Below are 21,292 nucleotides of genomic sequence, written 5' to 3' on the forward strand. Positions count from 1 at the left end.
GTTATGTAACCCTAGGCAACCTCTCAGCGCCTGCGTATTCACGCGGCCATTGTCAGTATTCATTGAGACAGTGCTTAAAAAGCCTAGCAGAGTAGCAGAGTGCCAGGCCCAGAGAAAGCAGAGAATAAATGGCAGCTCTCATGACCACTCTTAGGAACAGAGAAGAGGCCGTCCCTAACAACCTGGGAGCACCTCTGCTAGTTGAGCCACTGGGCCCACAGTAGGCAACCCTCACCCTAACACTGTCTCATTCCATCCCTCAGCTGATCAGCCTCAGGCAAAGCGGGAATGTGTGAGCTGAGAGCATCAACATGCCCTCCCTCCATGATGTGAGGCAGTGATTTGCATGTCACGTAGAAAGACACTGTAGTAAGCCTTAAGAGAAGAATAAGGAAAGAATAAGAAAGCACAAAAAAGTAAGCACAAAATGACATTCGATTCAAAATATGGCATAAGGCTAAAAGTATGTGGAAAGAACTCCTTTACTAAAAGGCAGGATCTCTCATTGGACCCAACTAAGTGCAGTTTTCAAGAATCATGCTTAAAGCAACTAAAATATTCAAACCCAAAATATAGTCAACAGTTTATAAAAGGAATGCAAGTGAGAAATAAAACAGAGTTCACAGAATTAAAAACAAAGAGGTAAATGAAATTAACAAACAGAACCAAGATCATTTTGTATGGGACACTTCACCATAAATTTACAATTGTTACAAACGTCTATACACTGAGTAATTAAGGCAGAAGCTATCAGAGGTACAAGGGGAGTCTAACAAATATTTCTGTCCTTGATACACTAAGTTGTCACAAGTTGATCATTTAAACATTCCAATACCATTATAAGGGTAATTTGAGAGGTTTCACCTTCTTTTCCAACACGCATGAAACATTTGCAAAAAAATGATCTTATATTAAACCACAAGACAAATGTCAAACATTTTTTTAAACCTAGAAATCATATATGCCACATGGCCTAAACTCATGTAAAAATATTACAGAGAAGACTATGTTTTTAAAAACCAAATAGCACTGTGACGCATGATAGCCAAAAAGTGAAACAATTCAAATGTCCATCCAATAAATCAATAAAATGCGGTGTTTCCACACAATGGAATGTTATCTGACAATGCAAAGGAATGAAGTAATAATTCTGCTCCAACATGTATAAACCTTGGACACAAGATAGTAAAGGGAAAAAAGCCAGTCATAAAAGACCACATACTGTGCAATTAAATTTCTATCAAATGTCCAGAATAAGCAAATCTATGGAGACAGAAAGTAGACTGGTGGCTGCCAAGGGCTGGGGTGAGGGCAGAAGAGAGCTGGCCAGAAGGAAAATGGAGTGACGGCTAACGGGTGTGGGGTTTGTCTTAGGGATGATAAAAATGTTGCAAAATTGTGTTGATGGCTGCACAGCTCTGTGAATGGACTGAAAATCACTGAACTGGACAATCTAAATGGATAGGACATAAATTTTATCCCCATAAAACCATTTGAAAACAAGAAGAAAATTCAAGACCTTAAAAATTAAAACAAAATAAAACAAAACAAAACAAAACCCACTACCTTAACTATTAAGTGGATAAAAGAAAAACTGAAACCATAAGACAGAACATTTAAAGAATACCAATGAGAACACTGTATCACAAAACATGTAACAGCAATCAGAGCAAAATGTATGCCCTTAACTGTTTTCCAAATTAAAGTGGAGAGAGAAATATTTATACACATGAGTCAATTAACAGAAATAACAAAACAATGTAAGGAAAACAGGAGAGATGAACTATAAAGGACAAAAGCAGAATTCCATATTTCATCAAATATAAGACATCATTATAAAACACACTGTTATGTTATGTATAACTCAGAAAAAATGCCGCCAATTAAACAACGTCACAATGCTTTGTTTGCCATCAATTAAAAGATGCATCTCAACTTCAGAGGTGCTGACATGTGGAGACAAAAAGCAGATCTTACGATGACAGAATATAGTAAACTAGAAGGTAGAAGAACACCATGACTGATAAATACAAAGTCTAATTCTCTGAAAAGACCAAAAGACACAGCTCTGACAAGCAAATGAAAAAAAGAGAAAACAAAAATGCAAACTATCAGCAATGCAAAGCAAATACAAGCATCCATACATGGGAAGCTAAAATATATAAGAGAATACTATATAAAACTATGGTCAAAGAAAACTAAATGAGGAAAAGAACTCTGTGCAAATAATTTTATAAACTTGTGTTAAGAGGACATTTTTCTATGAAAACTAAATTTCCCAAACTGACTTTAGAAGAATTTGAAAATAGGGGCGGTTCAGTCAGTTAAGCATCCGACTCTTGATTTCGGCTCAGGTCATGATCTCAGGGTCGTGGGACTGAGCCCCATGTTGGGTTCCACGCAGGGCATGGAACCTCCTTAAGATTCTCCCTCTCCCCCTGCCCATCCCCCGGCTTTTGCTTTCTCTCTTTCTCTCAAAAACACCAAAAAAAAAAAAGGGTATTAGAAAACAATGTTCAGGGGCACCTGGGTGGCTCAGTGGGTTAAAGCCTCTGCCTTTGGCTCAGGTCATGATCCTGGGGTCCTGGGATCAAGCCCCACATTGGGCTCTCTGCTCAGCAGGGAGCCTGCTTCCCCCTCTCTCTCTCTGCCTGTCTCTCCACCTACTTGTGATCTGTCTGTCAAATAAACAAACAAAATCTTAAAAAAAAAAAAAGAAAACAATGTTCATGGAAGACATCTGTAAGCTATAAAAATATACCTCCAAAAAATTAACACTAGATCTCTGAAAATATTAGGGAGCCACTTCTATTAAACCTTAATTTTCCTTATTATTAGTATTATTTTTAGGTCATAAAAAGACATAAATTTTTTTCATGAAATTAGCATTAGCATGAAACCCAAATTACAAGAAGTATTTTTTACCTCTCAGATTGGCAAAGAAAAATAAAATGAGAGAGAAAGGAAAAGAAAAAAACCCACACAGACGAAAATACACAGTATTTGTTTACCTAGGAAAAACAGATCATTTTATCCCCTTGCAATAAAAATGTAAGTTGCTACAGCCTCTACAGAGAGCATTTTGAAAACATACCAAAAAAGGCAAAATTCTGCATATGTTTTGACCCAATAATCACACTTCTAAGAATTTACTGTAAGGTAATAATCTTAACTATATGCAAGAGGTTTTTGCAGTAAGGATGCTTGCTGTGACATTTTGATAACAAAAATGAAGAATCAACCTAAATGTTAATGTTAGCAAATGCAAGTTTGGCAAATCCATGCAATGGGCTTGAGACACAGTACTGAAATACAAGTAATGACATTAAATGTTCACTGTAAGTATGGATTTTTTATATGCACCCAAACAAATGAGAGGATATGATGCAAAACACTGAAAATATCTACAGGGGGTGACAAATGATACTAATTTTCTTCCCCTAATCCCTTACAAGGAAAATGTATTATTTTCTAATCAGAAAAATCAATAAACATTATAATTTTGTTGGTACAAATCTTACAAAATATGTTAATAATGTCCGGAGAACCAGAACAGAGGAAATTTGTGCCTGAGTTCTACTAGCTCACAAGGATGTGGATGACCCAGTAAGTCTTGTGACCCTTCTGAGCTGGGGAGGCTGGGGAGGTTGGTGACGACTCATTCACAAGTTACTTATATAAAAGCACCATAGCCCTTGTTTCCAGGTGCTCAGCAAGGTTCCCATCCTTGGGAACTATCAAAGGCCTGTTCTGATCCGAGGACCTCACCAATTACCTTTTTATCCATGGCCCATGCTGCTTCTGGAAACTTCTCAACTAGAAGTTTGGCACTGAGCAGGTTTCTTAATAAATAATAAGCCAATTCAGACTCCTACCTAGATAGGGAATACTGGGAACCATCTTCAGGCTTCGGATATACTCCCGGGTCCGCTTGTAATTATCTTCTTTAGACATCAGGTAGTCCAATTTCTCAAAAGTGGTCTTGTCTTTTCGATTCAAAAGCTGAAGTGAGAAGAAAATATATAGAGTATGAGAGAGAAGAGAAATAAACCAGGGGAAAAAGAAAAAAGGCGAGTTGTGCACAAAGACCGAGGGAAACGTCCTAAATGACATGTCTGCGGTGTACCAAGTCCTGGGTACAACTGAAGATTTTAAGAGGCTGTTACATGCAGAGATGAAAAGTTTCATGGCCTCGATTTTGTCACTTGTCATGGAATCTCACATTTGGAAGATATCTTCCAAAGCCACCTAGTCCACAGTTCTAAATGATGCCATGACACCCTGAACGGTAGTTGCCTCCATGGATGCACAGATCCTACAATACCAAGGGGCTCACAGAGTGATGCCCATTCCACACAAACGGCTCCCCAGAGTTTCTGCACCACTACATCAGGTCTCTCCCTGCACCCACAGCTTCTAGCTCTTTCCTCAAAAGCTTCACCACTGCCGAAGGCCCCAGGAGATCTGACAGGGTCCCCTCGTGCGTGCGTGTTGTGCCCAGAGGCAGGCCGCCTCTCCCACCCAGGCTCTCCCACATGCCCTGCAGTTGATGGCTGTGTCATGTTTATACTGCTACAGTGTTTTACTCCAGAGAAGCCAAGCTTCTTCTCCACAGGCAGTCATCTGTAGGGGGACGACCCTTTATGACTGAGATAACCACCCAGGGAGGAATGGTCCTTGTAACTGAGGAGGCTTCTTAGAAGGAAGGAATAGAAATCTGAACTCCTGGTTTTCTAGACTGGATGCTAAGGACTCATGTTGTGGTTGTCCTGCAAGTCCCAGGTTAAGACCCAGTACCAGGAAATGGCAAGAAGGCCCCTTAAGTAAAACGGCTTTGAGGAAAGGCGTCTAGGCTGGGAGATTTGGTTTCGCAAGAGGATTTAGGGGTCACTCGGAGAGGGCTGGCTTTGGCACAGCATGTGGCTGACGTTGGGAGCTCCCCTAGCTTTAGCTTCCAGAGCCCAGGGCCTCCGGATTTGAGATCAGCAGCTGACACAGCAGGATACCTGGGGCACTGCCGGTCAGGCCTGATCTCGGGGCCCTGATGGTCCGTGCAAGGATGTGGGACTTGCAGCGCTGCCACAGCCATCAGACTAAGCAAGCTGGCGTTCAACTGCCTGTCAGGCAGCAGGGAGAAGTGGCACAGTCACTGTCCAGCACAGGGGAAGCAGGCCTTTTGCACCCAAGTAATGCCTTTGGGTTTAGTACAAACACAGTGCAGTTCCTAGGAACTGGGTCTGCAAAGCCCAGACTCAGGCCGCGTCTGTTGCATCAGAGAACCCAAACTGTTCCGGGCAGGCCCTGCCCACATCCTTGACCCTCAGCCTCCAGAGTCACAGAAGATGCAGCCGTACGATGGCCCAGCTAAGCAGTGACAGCGTAAGGGCTTCAGGGAAGAGTGGCAAAAGATTTAGCTGAGAAAAAAGGTCCCAGTGCTGAAGAAGTTGGAGAGTGAACCGCAAACTTTTTCCCCCCACTGAGAAATTCAGGACATAGGAAAGCAGAAATGCTGCACAGATGCGAGGGGCAACAGCTGCTTAACCGGCTTGCGAATCTGAAGCTGCTACCTGGACTCATGTGAACAAATGCACAGGAAATAATAAGACCTCAATTACCAAATTTACAAAAAAAAAAACAAAAAAACAAAAAAACAAAAACCCACACAATTTGTTTTTGGTACACCATGACATATGCCTCATCTGGTTTCCACAAAGCCCAGCGACAAAGACGGAGCCAGAAGCAGCAGGTCCAACAGCACAGAGATGAAGGGACCTGTCTGAGAATCCTGGAGGAATGCGACTCGACAGAGACGAGAAACATATATTATAGCAACGTGGTAAGCAAATGGAGACCAAAAATCCAGACAAATTAGGAATAAATTATGGGCAAGGGAAGCATCAAAGAGAGCTCTGCATGGAGAGGAGCATTTGAAATGAACATTTAGGGATGAGAAATTCACTACAGAACAACACACACCCAGATCAGAGCCAGACACTCTGGTGGTGACCTGCCCCACCGTAAGGCTGAGCAGACTCCTCCCTCTGTTGGCCGGGAGGTCATTTCTTTACTAAATGCAACCTAGAACCCCACAGAATTCTTTGGCAATCAGCCATGTTCATGCAACAGTCAAACAATCCCTGTTACCTTCACACCCTGCAGCTGAGCCCCCCAATGTTTCCACCACTGGTTCTCTGGACTCGGCTGGAGGACTGCCCATGTCCCCCACCAGGCCCAGCCTAACTGCCTAGCCCATCCAGGACCTCTAAACGTGGTACCACGTCAGTGATCAGCCTGTCATCTGTGTCCTAGATATGGACAGATGGACAGGACCAGCCAGTATGAGGTTAGAGAGGCCTGTGGGATGTTCCTGAAAATCACCCTAGAAATTGACTTCAAACCAACAATTGGGGTTCTTTAGCAGAGTGAGACAACCAAAGACAGCCATATTTGAATGCTTCCTAAAATTAAAACCAGGCTCCTCCAGGTCACATCTCCCTCTGTTAACCTTGCCTCTGTAGACATCCGTCCTACCAATCCCCTCACCATGTCCCCCCACCCCCGCCAACTACACACATTCACACACACATCCAGAAGGGCTGGATCCGGTTAACGTCACTCGTCTGCTTCATTCTGTGCCCACAAATGAAATTCGGGATGGCATCAGCTTTCTGAGTAGTAGTGCTCAGGATGCCAGAAGACTCAGAACATCTATTTCCCATGCATGTATTTAAAAACTACTTAAGAACTTCCTCTAGCAAAATAAGGGAATAAACCAAATACAGGAAGAGATGGGATACAGGAAACGGTGGATCCAATCAATCCAGGAGTAGTAAATGGAGGCTCTGGGATGACAACAGGCCTTCAGAGTGACTGGCTCACACACTGTCAGCCCTGGAAGAGAAGTCTCCAGAGAAGGAGAAGGCTCAGTAGAAAACCTGCTAGGATGGCATGTTTGTTTGGGGAGGAAACAGATCTGGTTTGTTTTTAAGATTTTATTTATTTATTTGACAGACAGAGATCACAAGTAGGCAGAGAGGCAGGCAGGGAGAGAGGAGGAAGCAGGCTCCCCACCACAGAGCAGAGAGCCCAATGCAGGGCTTGATCCCAGGACCCCGGGATCATGACCTGAGCTGAAGGCAGAGACTTTAACCCACTGAGCCAAGATCTATTTATTATACATAATAAAAAATTAAAATAAAATACTTTAAAGATTTTTATATTATGTAAAAGTCTCATACTATAAAATATGATTCTATATAATAAAATAATCTAAAAACTACATATTTATAATATATAATATATATGTCGTTGAACCTTGAACAACGCAGGGGTTAGGTAGCTGACCACCCACACAGTCAAAAATCGTCATGGAATTTTTGACTCCCCCAAACCTTAACTATGAACACTATTGTTGACCAGAAGCCTTACTGACAATATAGTCAATTAATACATATTTTGTGTGTTATATGTATCAGACACTGTTTTCCTATGGTAAAGAAAGCTAGAGAAAAGAAAATATTAAGAAAATCGTGAGGAAGGGAAAATACATAAACAGCACTGGACCGTATTTATTGAAAAAATTCTGTATGTAAGTGGATACATGCATTTCAAACCCATGATGTTCAAGGGTCAAAAGTATTTTATAAAAATCTGATAAAATATACATAATAGTTTATATATGTATATATGTGCATGTGAATCTACCAGATATACCACCCATTATACATCTATCATGTAACATTATATAGTCACTATTATATATTATATATACCATAACACTGTAATAGATACGCTATAATATTCTATTATAATTATGTAACACTGTAATACTGTATTATGTAACATTACATATTTTATCTGGTAGACAGACGGTAGTTAAAGTAAGAATTTTTTTTTAAGGGAATTAGAAATTCCAGGGAATCAAAATGGTGTTCCAGGAAGGACACGTTACTCATAGTTTACTAGTTGACTCTATAGAGAAGCGTATTTACACATTCCTACTAACTAAAACACTAATATTCCTTTAACAAGAGTGATTTAACTATAGTAACGTGAGTGTTTTGTTTTGTTGTTTAAGTTCCATGTCCAGTGTGGAGCCCAACCCAGGGCCTGAAATCACGATCCTGAGATGGACCTGAACTGCCATCAAGAGTCAGATGCTTGGAGCGCCTGGGTGGCTCAGTGGGTTAAGCCTCTGCCTTTGGCTCAGGTCATGATTTCAGGGTCCTGGGATTGAGCCCTGCATTGGGCTCTCTGCTCGGGGGGGGAGCCTGCTTCCCCCTCTCTCTCTGCCTGCCTGTCTGCCTGTTTGTGATTTCTGTCTGTCAAATAAATAAATAAAATCTTAAAAAAAAAAAAAAAGAGTCAGATACTTAACCGATGGAGCCATACAAGTGCCCCAGTAACGTGAATATTTTTGAAGAAAGAAAGAAGGTAGTTCGAGAAAACTAAACCAAAATCCATCATACAAAGAAGTCACCAATTATTACCTAAAGTGAATGGATCAGGAAATTGTAGCAAAAACACATCGGTGGAAATGTGACAGAAACTACCAGAAAAAAATCACTAAATAACTCTAAGTGGTTGCCTCTGGGGAATGGGATATGGGGGACGGATCAATGAGTCTTAGTTGTTTCACTAATACTTTCTGTACTTAGTGAATTTTAAAATTAATATGCATGTAGTATGCTGAAAAAATTCTTTCAAGACTTAATTTTTTAAAAGATTTTACTTATTTCTTTGACACAGAGAGAGCGCGAGAGAACAGCAGCAGCAGCAGCGAGGGAGAAAAAGAAGCAGGCTCCCCACTGATCAGGGAGCCCAACGTGGGATTCAATCCCAGGACCCTGGGAACATGACCTGAACCAAAGGCAGATGCTTAACTGACTGAACCACCCAGGCGTCCCAAGACTTAATTTTTCAAATGTAGAGTTTGTTTATTCAAAAAATAACCAGGATTTATTCCTGCATGTTTCAAACTTTTATTACAACTAGAGCCATAAACTGGAAACCTCATACTAATTGAGGGTTCTTGAGATTTCAAACCTTAAGGGAAGCCTCAAGAAGGAGGCACCAAAACTACATACAAGAAAATAAATTACTTGCCTGCCACAGTCAAACAGATACTGAAAGTACTCATGCATAGGAAAAGAGGTAACAAAATAAGATCAAGGGGTGCCTGGGTGGCTCAGGGGGTTAAGCGTCTGCCTTTGGCTCAGGTCATGATCCCAGGGTCCTAGGATCGAGTCCCACATGGGGCTGCCTGCTCAGCAGATAGCCTGCTTCTCCCTCTCCCTCTGCTGCGCCCCCTGCTTGTGCATGCTTGCTCTCTCTCGAATAAATAACTAAAATCTTAAAGAAGGGAAAAGAAGGGGCACCTGGGTGGCTCAGTGGGTTAAGCCTCTGCCTTCGGCTCAGGTCATGAGCTCAGGGTCCTGGGATCAAGTCCCGTATCGGGCTCTCTGCTCAGCAGGAATCCTGCTTCCTCTCTCTGCCTGCCTCTCTGTCTACTTGTGATCTCATTCTCTGTCAAATAAATAAATAAAAATTTAAAAAAAAAAAAAAAAGGAAGAGAAAAGAAAAGAAGATAGGATCAAGAGTTTACTAAATACAATAGGCAACTTCACTTCTGGCAAAGCTGAAGCCATGAGGCACCCTGAATTTCTTCCACAATAATTCATAATGACTGGGGTTAACTGTGCAATTAACACGTGTCTCCCTCAGCAAACAGCAAATCCCATGAAGCAAAGAACAGCCATGCTGGCTGTGTTCACACCGCCACTTCCTGAATCTGGTACAGTTCCCAACACAGAGAGTACACTGCCTAAGTATTTGTTGAATAAAAGAATGGAAAAACTAACAATGATAACTTAAAAATCCAAATGCTTGGAAAACTTTGAAAACTCCAATAACTCTTGGGTAAAAGAAAAAAATAAAAGCCAGAATTATGGACTATTTACAAACCACAAACAATGAGAAACCATATGTTAAGTTATACGATTGAGGCCAAAACTGTACTGAGAGGAAAATGCATGGTTTTAAACTCTTTTCAAGTTAAAACAAGTGAGATTATAAATAAACTAAACATTCAACTCAAGAAGGTAGGAAAATAGGTAGGGAATAAGTAAGGGAAATGGATTAGCAGATAAAATTATAAACTGGTATGTTCCAAAACTAAACTAAATGCCAAGCCTATAGAAATGATAATTAGACCCAAGAACTACTTTTTATACCAACAAAACAGGTAAACCCTCTTTAAAATAGGGCAAAAAGCAAAAATATACAAAATTAGGATTGAGAAAGGGTCTGTGACCATAGAGGCAAAGTATACTAAAATTACAAAGTAAAAATCAAGTCCCAGAATAGTGATATTACACAATTTTCATGATGTCAAGTGTCAGCTGCATGGGATAAATGGGAATCATAAACCTCAGGGTCAAAAACCAGGAAGATCACAAATCTTGGGTCAAATAGGTTGCTTCTGGAAATTTCCCTTATCACACATGCTCTGAGAATCTGCATGTGGCACTTGCATTTGACTAATGACGAAAACTTCCCTCATCTGGTAAATAGTTCAAATCTGGAAAATGTTTCCGTGGAGGGAAAAAGAAAAAAGTCCCTCCAAATCCTCTTTATGAGGACATTGGTATCTTGTTCCCTCGTCTTGAGAGAAGAACTTTTCCTGATACGTGGAAATGCTTTCCAACAGAGTAACAATTCTTGATATGTGGAAATGCTTCTCAACAAAAAGTCTGTGGCTCCAAATACGTTAAAACTGGCTCAAAATTCTATTTCAATTCCAGTGTCTACTGTTGGTATGGAAAGAATTTTTAGTGCTGTGGGCACTCTATGGACCAATGGATCGAGCAGACTGAGTGCGGAGTGAATGAGGAGTAAAAGGAGGGCACTTAGAAGTCATTTTTACTTTTTTTGATACAAACTATCAGTTTCTGAAAAATAACTAAGCTACAAAGTCCTGTATCTAATGTAAACTATTCGCAATGGAGCCTGTCATAAGTAAGATAAGGGAACCTTGTGACTTGGAAACTTCGGAGGTTTCTGGGCTGCCTATCCCCATTTGTCTGTGACGAAGGCCTTCTGAAACTCTGTATATACAGAAGTTAACTTGTGGAAAATGTAGTCATATCCACAGAAAGGCAAATTATGTATCAAGAAATGCCACTGATTATCACCCTGGGAATGGTAGTTTCGTAGCCATTGAAAAAATTATTTTGGCATTCTGGGATGCCTGGGTGGTTCAGTGGGTTAAGTTTCTGCCTTCAGCTCAGGTCATGATCTCAGGGGCCTGGGATCGAGTCCCACACTGGGCTCTCTGCTCACCAGGGAGCCTGCCTCTCCCTCTTCCTCTGCTTTCCACTCTCCCTGCCTGTGCTCTCTCCCTCTCTCTCAAATAAATAAATAAAACCTTTTTAAAAACTATTTTGGCATTCCTTGTGTAACTATGGAAGTCTAGTACTCTGGATTCCCTTTTGATAATATCTCACTGGTTGTAATATTTTACTAGTTCTCTCACTAATTAACGACTTAAAATCTTTGCAAGTTTTCATTTTATATCTATATGAGTCATGAGTTCACCTTTTTTTTTTTTTTAAAGATTTTATTTATTTATTTGACAGAGAGACACATTGAGAGAGGGCACACAAGCAGGAGTGGGAGAAGGAGAAGCAGGCTTCCCACTGAGCAGGGAGGCCCATGCAGGGCTCAATCCCAGGACCTAAGCTCATGGGATCATGACCCCAGCTGAAGGCAGACGGAGGTCTGCCTCAGGGCAGACCTTTGTCTGCCTTCAGACTCACGGAACGCCTCGGTGGCTCACGACTGAGCCACCGAGGCGCCCCGTGAGTTCACCCTTTAAAAACATTATCCTTGAACAGTTTACATGTACACACACATATATACATACATTCACATGCATACATACATAATGTATAATCTTAAAGGATAGCTTTTGCCATGTGTTTCCAATAATTTTACTAAATTTTTAAAAATTTTGCTCCTAGTAACCGAGGGAGACATTCTCACAAAGCCCCCGAGGGTTGAGACTCATCCCCAAATGGAAGCTTGCAAAGGGCCCATCCTGGCTCCAGACTTGGTCTGGGTAAGTAAGGAGTCAGGTATCCAATGTGTGTCTCCCTTTGTCCAACCTGCTTGAACAATGAAAAAGGCTAGCCGAGACAGGAAGGGTCAGAAACAATATAAGAGGGCTCTGGAGAGAACGAACTCTGTTATGGGAAAGAGGACCTTCAGAGAGAGGTAGTCATAGAAACAAGTGTCTAAGGGTTTCAACCAGCAGAGACAGGGCTGGGGAGGCCCTCAAGGCCAAAAGAGAGAAAAAAAAAAAGGCTTGAGCAGTGGCCTGGAGGTAGGAATGCACAAGGATGCTCAAAGGAGCTCCAGTTTGGCAGAAATGTTGCTTTGGACAAGACTGGAAAGGTAGATGCCCTCCTATGTCTACGTGCAGCATTATTCACAACAGCCAAGATATGGAGGCAACCTGAAAGTCCATCAGCAGACAAACAGGTAAGGACAATAAGGTATTCATATACAATGGAATATTACGCAGCAATAAAAAGGACGGGGTCATGCCATATGCAACAACATGGGAGGGCCCCCAGGGTACTGTGCCAGGTGAAACAAGTCAGACTGAGAAAGACAACTGCCATATGATTTGACTCAAAAACCAAAGGAAGAAACATTTAAGAAACAAAAAGCAGAATCGAACCTATCAATACAGAGAACAAATTAATGGTTGCCAGAGATGACGAGGATGGGGGGTAAGCAACATGGGTGAAGGGGAGTGGGAGATACAGGCTTCTGGTAATGGAATGAGAAAGTCAGGAATAAAAGGCCCAGCATGAGGAAGACAGTTAATGACACTGTGACGGGGTTCCGTGGTGACAGATGGCAGCTATACGGTGATGAGCACAGCATAATGTATAAACTCGTTGAATCGCTACGGTGTACACCTGAAACTAATGTAACACTGTGTGTCTGCTACACTCAAATAAAAAAGAATTAATAATTTTAAAAAGACTGGAAAGGGCGTAGAGAGGTAGAAACTTGCCACTTGGCAAAGTATGTTTTTAGTCTTGCCATCTGGCAATCACGGACATATCATGACCATTTTGGCTACTTGTTCTACTCTTCTGACACTTCCACTCAACTTGCTACCAGGGCACCAATCACAAGTAGCTAAGCCTGAACAGCAACTACTAACCAAAGGGGGACAGAATGAGCTAACTGTGGCCGTGGATGAACAAAAAATTCCTTCAGCCAACTCTTGCATCTCTTCCACACATGACTCGGGCCTATGTTGCTGGTGGAGGCAGACAATCTACTGGCCATGGTGGAAAGGTTTATGATTTGTTTTTTGAGGTCAGGAAGTAGGTGTGAGGTAGGTATGAAACCTTTTGGTACTTGCTGCCATTGCCAAAATGTCTCTGCTGTGTCCTCTACACTCTGCTGTAGGCTCTCTACCTGTGTGCACTCTTTAAGCACCACACTCTCCAACACAAGTTTCCCCCCAAAACACCAAGACATACCGATCCTCTTATCCCAGCTCTGCGTCTCCCCTGACTCTCAGGGATCACTGGAGTCCAGGGTTAGGAATCCAAATGATGGCTAAAAACTGGCTGACGATATATGCACTACTATAAAATGGGGGGTGGTGAGTGAAATGTTCAAATGGCAGGTTAAAGAATAGCGTTCACAGGGTTAGATCCAAATTTCCCACTTTGGAGGAGCGGGGCGGGCACAGAGCCCCCAACCAAGCAAGAGGTGGCAGAGTCTGAAAAGCAGTCTTTGAGGAGGAAAGCGAAGACGCTGGAGCTCTTCTGGGTCAATCACTCCAGTGGTGGTGTGAGGGAGGGTCAGAGAGACCAGGAGCACTGACAGCAGCCCGAAGATGGTGATGATCTCAGGTCAGAGATAACCGGGCCTCGCTCACTCAAGAACAGTCAAGAAGAGTCCAAAATAATGCTAACAGCAGCAGCCACGGCTAATACTCACCCAACACACTTTTGATGTGCCAGACACATTTCTCAACATTTTTTCATATATTTACTCATTTAATCCTTACCACAGAGGCGGGTCTGAGGCTGAGCCCAGGTATCTGATTCAAGAGCCTATGCTCTTACTCTCCATGGGACACTCCCCCTCACTGCTTGGCCTAGGGTCCCCACACAATCTCAGGTCTTGTGTCCTCGGACTCCACAGCTGCCTGAGGTACAGGCTGGGTGACAGTTTGCCATAGGTGACATTCTGTACTCATGCTTTCAGGGGGCTCCCCCAGGCTGGACAGAGACATTCTGATGGGTACACTTGAGGGGTTCCAGGTTCCTGCGGGTAGCTGAGCTCCAGCCTCCCATGTGCACGGGGCCTGCAACCTAGACAGTCCTCCCACACATGAGAACCCTAGTGCCAGCCGCCAAGCTGAGACACAGCGGTTTCCTTTCAGCTGTGCTCACGGTGCTGCCTCTGAGAGCATGCTTTACTTGTAGTGCATGGTGACTCCCCTCTCTTGGCTGCTGGTTCAGCTGTGCTTCTTGGGGTTTTGATTTGGTTGTATCTTATCTGGCATTTATTTGTGTTTGTGTGATTGGAGCAGGCAGGGGCTTATTCCCCATCAGCTCCGTCTACCATATTGCCTCAGAGTCCAAAACACAATCTGCTAGGAGAGTCTTCTGGCACTTGTGATCACTTCCTGGAAACCAAAGCTTGATTTCAGACATGCCAAGCATGAGCTGTCAAAGGAACATGCGAGCAGAGGGCTGTGCGGAGCAGGCGTGGGAATGCGGGTCCAGGGCTGCAGAAAGAGTCTGAGCATGAGCGGAGCAGGCTGCCTCCACTGGGCACGGACGTGCTGGTGAAGCTCTCCATGCCGTGCCGACGGGGCCCCCAGGGATGAGAAGCGGATGAGAGGGCGGGATTTGGGGTCAGAGCCTCACAGAACACTTACATCCAGTGGGCGGGAGCAACGAAAGCAGTCAGGGAGGAGCCCGCTGTCCGAACAGCAAGAAGAGGACTAGGCCAAGGGCAGGAGAGCTTTTGAGAAGGGGGTGATGAAGTGTCCACTGTTGCGGCAATAAAAGGAAGAGGAGGGTGACAATGTCAGCAGAGCTCATGACTGGGACTTTCTGAGAAGCAATGCAGGCGCGGCTATGAGGAACGACAGGGGAGCGATTCACACAAACGTTGGTTTCCTCTGCCCTCCATCTCCTCACCCCCCTCAGCCGTCTTGCCTCCCACCTGAGCCAAGGCTGAGGAAAGCCTGAAAGAGGCAGCCCATGCCTATCACCACCTTCTCAGCAGCATCAGAGGGGGTTCCCTGGGGCACGACATCAGACATGGGGAACAGAGGCACTTCCTGAATAAAAGACTCGAAAGTCCCAAATAGGTGCATGCCACAAATCTGCCTTCTCAGGACGTTTGCAAAGTGGCTGTCCAAACTGCAGAGCTTGAGGACCCCGTTCCCCCAGGTGTCTGCAGTGAGAGCGCCCCCTCCCAAGAGGCTCCCTTTCCAGGTCCCCACCCTGCAGACCAGGCCTCCTGACCCATTGGCCATGATTTCCCCTTGCTGCCGCAGATGAGGCAAACTGCCTGAATCGATTCAGTAGGAAAGAGCAAATCATGACAGGAACATGCAGAGCCAGCAGAGTGTGTGTGTGTGTGGAACACATGACTATAATTACTGTAAAGAGTGACTCACCCAGACTCCAGGAATTCTATACCCCCAGGTGACTCGTGAGTAAGTCAGTCTCCTCCTGGGACCACTCTGACCAGAGAAAAGGTTTCACCATCGTCCTAGTTGCTCGAGCCCCAAACCTAGAAATCCTCTCCATTCCTTTCTTTTCCCCCTCTCCAACACCCCACCACACAAACCCACCAGGTCTGCCTTCAGAATGCCTCCCCCGTCCGTTTCCTCCTCTCCCGTGTCCTGCCTCTCGCCAGCCCATGCCACCCCGGCTCACTCCTGGATGCTGCCCGACCTCCTGATCAGGCCCCATTTCCCATCCTGGCCCCTGCACTCCCTGCCCAGTTTGTTTTCCACACAGTAGCAACCGTAATTTAAAAGACAAAAAATGAAAAGCAGCTGTAAGCCAGATCATGTCCGGCTCCGGGCACTCAAAACAGAACCTAACTCCTGTCCTGAGCTGCAAGCCCTTGGCGATGGGCCAGAGCCCACCCACGGCATCTTGCATCAATCTCCCGGCCCACGGTGCCCCTGCCACACCAGCTCTGAGTTTCCCGATGGCACCCCGTGTCTTCCCGCTGTGGGTCTTCACACTGGCTGCAACCCCACCCTGGCATGGCCGGCTCCGTGTCACTCAGGCCCAACTTAGCACGGCCTTACTTCTCGGAAAGGCCTTCCCTGATGCCCGAGGCTCCAGCACACCCCAGTAGCTCTCTCTCACACCCGCCTGTCCTGGTCTCCTGTGTCACTCCTATTACCATTGGACAGCTCTTTGCTCACTGCCTCACACACTCAACAAATGTTTATCCGTCACTTCTTACACCAGCAAGACGGGACACAATAATGTGTCTGTCTCCTCTGAACAACCCAAAAGCCCATAAAGACGGGGCCCTTAACCATAGCCTTGAGGCCTGGCATGGAGGAAGCATTCGGTAAATATTTGATCTGCAGAATGAGTAAGAGCCGCACGGTAGCACGTACTCAGGAAACCAGAACTGACCGTTTCTGTCTTGCTCACGTTGCGTGGCCTTGAGGCAGCCAGTACTCTGGAGAGGCCCCAGTGCTGGGATGAATCAGACCCTAACTGTGTTTCTCTGGGCCAGCAGAAGGTGACTCCCTCGCTGTTTGCACACGAGTCAGCATTTACTAGGGCCTACTGTGTGGGAGCCTGTGCTCAGTGTCGGTCTCCGACCCATCCCTAGTCCCTCAGCTGCGGGCACCCTGCAGCCAGCCATGGATAGGTCAATGGGCTGCCCTGCCTACAGCTAAGGACCAACTGGCCCTTGCTCAGGTCGTCCATGGTGCAACCAAGGGGCGGGTGTCTGCCCACACCCGGAACTCCCTTCTGTCCAGGTTTTCCAGGTTTTCCAGATTTCCAGGGCTTCAACCACCCCAGGGACAGCACTCAGGGCATTAGTCACACGCTGCCTCTGAGGGCTGGAGTGCCAGCCCCATTTCCCAACGTGTGTGCCTCTTTCTCCCTGCTCTGGGCCCCGCCTGATTCCAAGATCAGGCTCTACCACCAACAAGCCATCCAGCGCACTGGCCAACAGCACGGACTCTGCACACCGGCAAGGCACGGTGCCATCACACCAGCTCTGGCACTCACCAGTCCTGTCAGGCCTCTGTCAGGCCACCACACCTCCTAGAGCCTCAGCTTCCCTCTCTAAAAAATGAAGACTCGAGGGGTACCAGGATGGCACGGTCAGTTAAAACGTCTGACTCTTGCGGTTTCGGGCTCAGGTTGATCTCAGGGTCACGAGACCACGCCCCACATCAGGCTCTGCACTCAGCGCGGAGTCTGTTTGGGTTTCTCTCTCCTTCTCCCTCCACCCTGCCCACCTCCTCCTCTCTCTCTCTAAAACAAATAAATCAATTTTTTTAAATGAAGACTATAAGAGCACTAACGCTCTGGGCTGCGATGGCAGTGTCTCCTGTGTTCCTGCTCCTCCCTGCTCTGTGGGCCCCTGGGGTCTCCCCAATACCAGGTGAAGGGAAAAGTGAGGAGAGGGGAAACAGCTCTTTTCTGGCAATACTTCAATGGCCGATCTCAATACCAGAAATAATGGCAAATGAAGGAAAAGATTCAGCGCCCCAGACGTAGAGAACGCAAACAACAAGCAAATACTCAGCTGGGCACCAGGGATACAAAGGAAGATCAGACCTCACCACGAAAGAAGGCATTCGCAGCAAGAGGAAGACAGGGGACAGAAGCACAGAGTAGAAGTGCTGGGGGCTCGTAACAACAGGCACGGGGAGAGTGTCGGGAAGAGATGCAGCCGCCTCCGTCCCCTAGGCTGCAGTGATCAGGATGAAGGTGATAAAGGGGGAGCGGGGCCCCTCCATTTCCCACTGCTCTGTGCCAACCACTGTCCTAGGGCCAACAGGACAGGTTGGGCGAGGGGTGGCCTGCAAGACTCCCTTTCTGCCCTCACCAACTATACAGCTTCTGTGGGTCACGGAGGGTCGCCACATTGCTGACGGCGAGATTTGTGCACGCTGAGATTCATAATTCATCTGAGTCCACACGCAGCTCCCAGCAGCTCAAGAAACAAGAAGAGCATCTAAATAATGGAAAATTCATTTGAAAAAGACTCTCTAGGCAACTTTTGAAAAAAAGCCTCATGGCTCAGATGGACGCAGGGACTCACAGGCCTTGGCAACAAGAGGAGAGACCGGCGGCTTCCAAATTTGCTTTCAACCTCGCAAGCCACTGCTGAACTGAAATCCACCCCGGAGTCCAGCCCATCAAACCGAGGCACACAGAGCTGCTCTGGTGGAACCAGCCTCCTCTTCCCCAGCCCCTGGGGTTCCACAGAACCCTTGGGGCTCCACAAAGCACTGACATAAAACCACTCCTCTAGGCCAACCTCTGAGTGCGCAGAGGGAAACAAGTCCCACAGAAGTCACGCTCTGAACAGTGGCTGAGCGCACCCCCAGTGTCTAACTCCAGGCTAAGACGTCTCACTCCACTTTGCTAGAGCTAAGTCTATGGAAAATAGCAATTTAAAAAAACAAGCTCATTTCTGATCACCTACAACATAATCCCTAAGTGTTTTAAAGGCCCCTGAATTAGCCAAGTGTGAAACTGAGCCCAGCCCCGCAGACTGGCAGAAAGAAGTTCGGAAATGAGTTGCAGAAGCACAGCTGACAATTCCATATAGTTCCCTTCAGTTCTGTGGGACATAAACAGGTCTTGAAAGGCTTGGGCTGTGTGGCTGTGGGAGACCCTGGGCCAGGCGGGCCAGGAGGTGAATGCTAATGAGCTATGGAAACAGCAATTACTTCCCCCATGTCAGGCACTGTGCCAAGCTAAGGAGGATAAAGAGGGCTGAGATATTTTTAAAGTATTTTTACAGCAGAAAAACTTTCCTACAGACTCAATTATATAACTATCAGACTCCACCTCTAAGCTGAAATTATCCACGGCCTTCAGGAATAAAAACAAATCAAAACCCCACTTTTCTCTACAGGAGGGCCACAGGTTTCTCCCAAGGGCAGTTTGGAGCCTGTCAGAGAAGCATGCCAGCCAAGTGGAGGGCAGAAGTCATGTCACTGACCCAGCCACTACACGTGACGTTATTTGTCCAGGAAGATCCACTCGAGGGGGCTCGGGCCCCAGCCATGTTGGCACCCTCCTAACTTCCTCATCCCAAAATGGGGCTGAGGTCCCTGAAGGAGACAGGAGGCCCAGGGATCCCATGGTAATCCTCTGTGACCAGCAAAGGGCAGACAGTCAGAGAAAGCCTTCAGGGGCTTGAGGAATAAAGGATTTCACCAGAGAAATGAGAGTTAAAATCAAAGGCATTAACTTACAGCCCAGGTTTTTGTCAGCCTGAAGATGGGTGCACTTTGTAATGCTGATACCACAGACATGAGAGAATGAAGGTTGTTGAGTTCTAGAAGTTTCTGAAAAAAAGATATGGAATAGATTATTTTGCTGCTATAAACAACAGAACAAAAACATGCTCAAGTGTTACCAAATGTTGTCATATTTAGGAAATTCGATTATACTTGAAAATATCTCATGTAGAAAATATAGTTCTATGGAGTTCATAGAAACCATATGCTTTTTTTCTCAAGTTGTCAAAAGGTGAGTTTGCATCTAGAACACTTGCAAAATTTTATAAGCTGACTAGTCTGGCTGCTGGACAGAAACGTGGCTCGGGATAAGGTTTGATAATGTCCTTAATGTTCTTTTTTTAGATGAATCGGAACTGTCCCAAAAGGCTTTTATAAACTGAAGCCTCGGCTGTGCCAGCAATATCCATGTGGGTCTTCTATGACTACCTTACACCCAGAACAAGAGGGCCCGAGGAAAAATGTCACCAATCTGCATGGCCTCCACCCCCTACATTAGGAAGACAGAGCTCTGGCTTCTTAGTCACTTGACTGTGCTCCTTTGAGCCAGACCCCACGCTGGTGAGAACATTTGGATTCAATTCAGTCTCACATGAGCTCCTGACCATGGAAGAGAAGAGCAGGGGACACGGCCAAGAGGAAGTACAGAAAGACGTTCTAGGTTGGCACTGAGGGAAACCTGGTAACGGGACTGGGGTCCCCTTCTCATTCTTGGGAGCCAGTGAAGTTTGGGCCAGAGAGCAGGCTCCATAGAGCCAGGAGACCTGGTTCCAATCCCCGCTCCCAATCCCCGTGTGTCCCAGCGAGCTGCCGAGCCTTGGCATGCCGGCGCCTACAAGGAAGGTAACCAAGGCACGTATGCTATCTGGGATGGTGTGTGCCAAGTGCCAGAGCAGCACCTGGCTCTGGGGGAGTGCTCTGTGCCTGTGGGTAAGACTCCCCCTGCCTGCCCCCTCACTTGTCTTGGGTACTACCAAACACAGATGCCTTTCCTCTAGTATGACTCTCCTGACCCTGTTCCCAAATCTAGGGAGCTCGGGGCCCCTGCCTACGTGTTCCCACAGCAGTCTGTGCATCTCCTTAGCACACTGGCCTGTAGTCACTTTGACCTGCTTCTCTCTCACCCTGGACCAGGTGTTCCCCGAGAGCAGGGGTGAAGCTGTCCCTGCTGTCATATCCCTAGTGCCGCATATGGCGCACAATAGGGCCTAGTGAACGAACGAATAATAAAAAGCCCTTGTGTCTAGTCCTCGCAGCTCTGTTCCTCCTCAGATCTCTCCTTTACCACACAAGTTAATACGTCCTTTCATACATCTTGTAACAATCTCTAATTGTTTCCTATGTGTAATAACAGATTCTCTGAGAGGACTGAATTTCATCCTATGTATCTGAAAGGCTATGCCTGTCACATAATTTCTTTCCGAGCTGAAGGTCCCGTGGGAGGTCCTCTGGGAGCTGGAAGGTCCCTCTAATCCAGCCGTCTCATTTTGCAGAGGGGAAACCAAGGCCCCGAGGAAGGAGGGGTCTGCACAAGAACAGCCTCAGGGCACAATGCCAGCGTGATGAGCCAGCACTGGAAGATGGCAGAGGTTAAGGTGGGACCGGCTTGGATTCCTTGGACAGGCACCGCAATCTCCATTCCAGAAAGCACCAGTGGCCCGGAACTTCACCCCACTTTCTCTCCTGGCCCAGCATGAACGCACTGACAGTAACAAGCGT

At 45.7% G+C, this 21,292-nt stretch overlaps 1 protein-coding gene across 10 annotated transcripts in view; it reads right to left on the minus strand.

Annotated features, from left to right (window-relative positions):
- The window catches only part of RALGPS1 (Ral GEF with PH domain and SH3 binding motif 1), a 269,975-nt gene that overhangs the window by 144,005 nt on the left and 104,678 nt on the right, over positions 1-21,292 (minus strand). For 9 of the 10 annotated variants that reach the window (XM_059410787.1, XM_059410788.1, XM_059410789.1 and 6 more), the window contains 2 exons: positions 19,529-19,621; positions 3,876-4,002 (listed from right to left, as the gene is read on the minus strand). In XM_059410787.1, coding sequence (XP_059266770.1) covers positions 3,876-4,002; positions 19,529-19,621 — 220 coding nt within the window. The remainder of the gene's footprint in view (positions 1-3,875; positions 4,003-19,528; positions 19,622-21,292) is intronic. The other variant, XM_059410790.1, reaches the window with a different exon arrangement.

Source organism: Mustela nigripes, chromosome 9 (genome assembly GCF_022355385.1).
Source record: "Mustela nigripes isolate SB6536 chromosome 9, MUSNIG.SB6536, whole genome shotgun sequence".
NCBI classification, from domain to species: Eukaryota; Metazoa; Chordata; class Mammalia; order Carnivora; family Mustelidae; genus Mustela; species Mustela nigripes.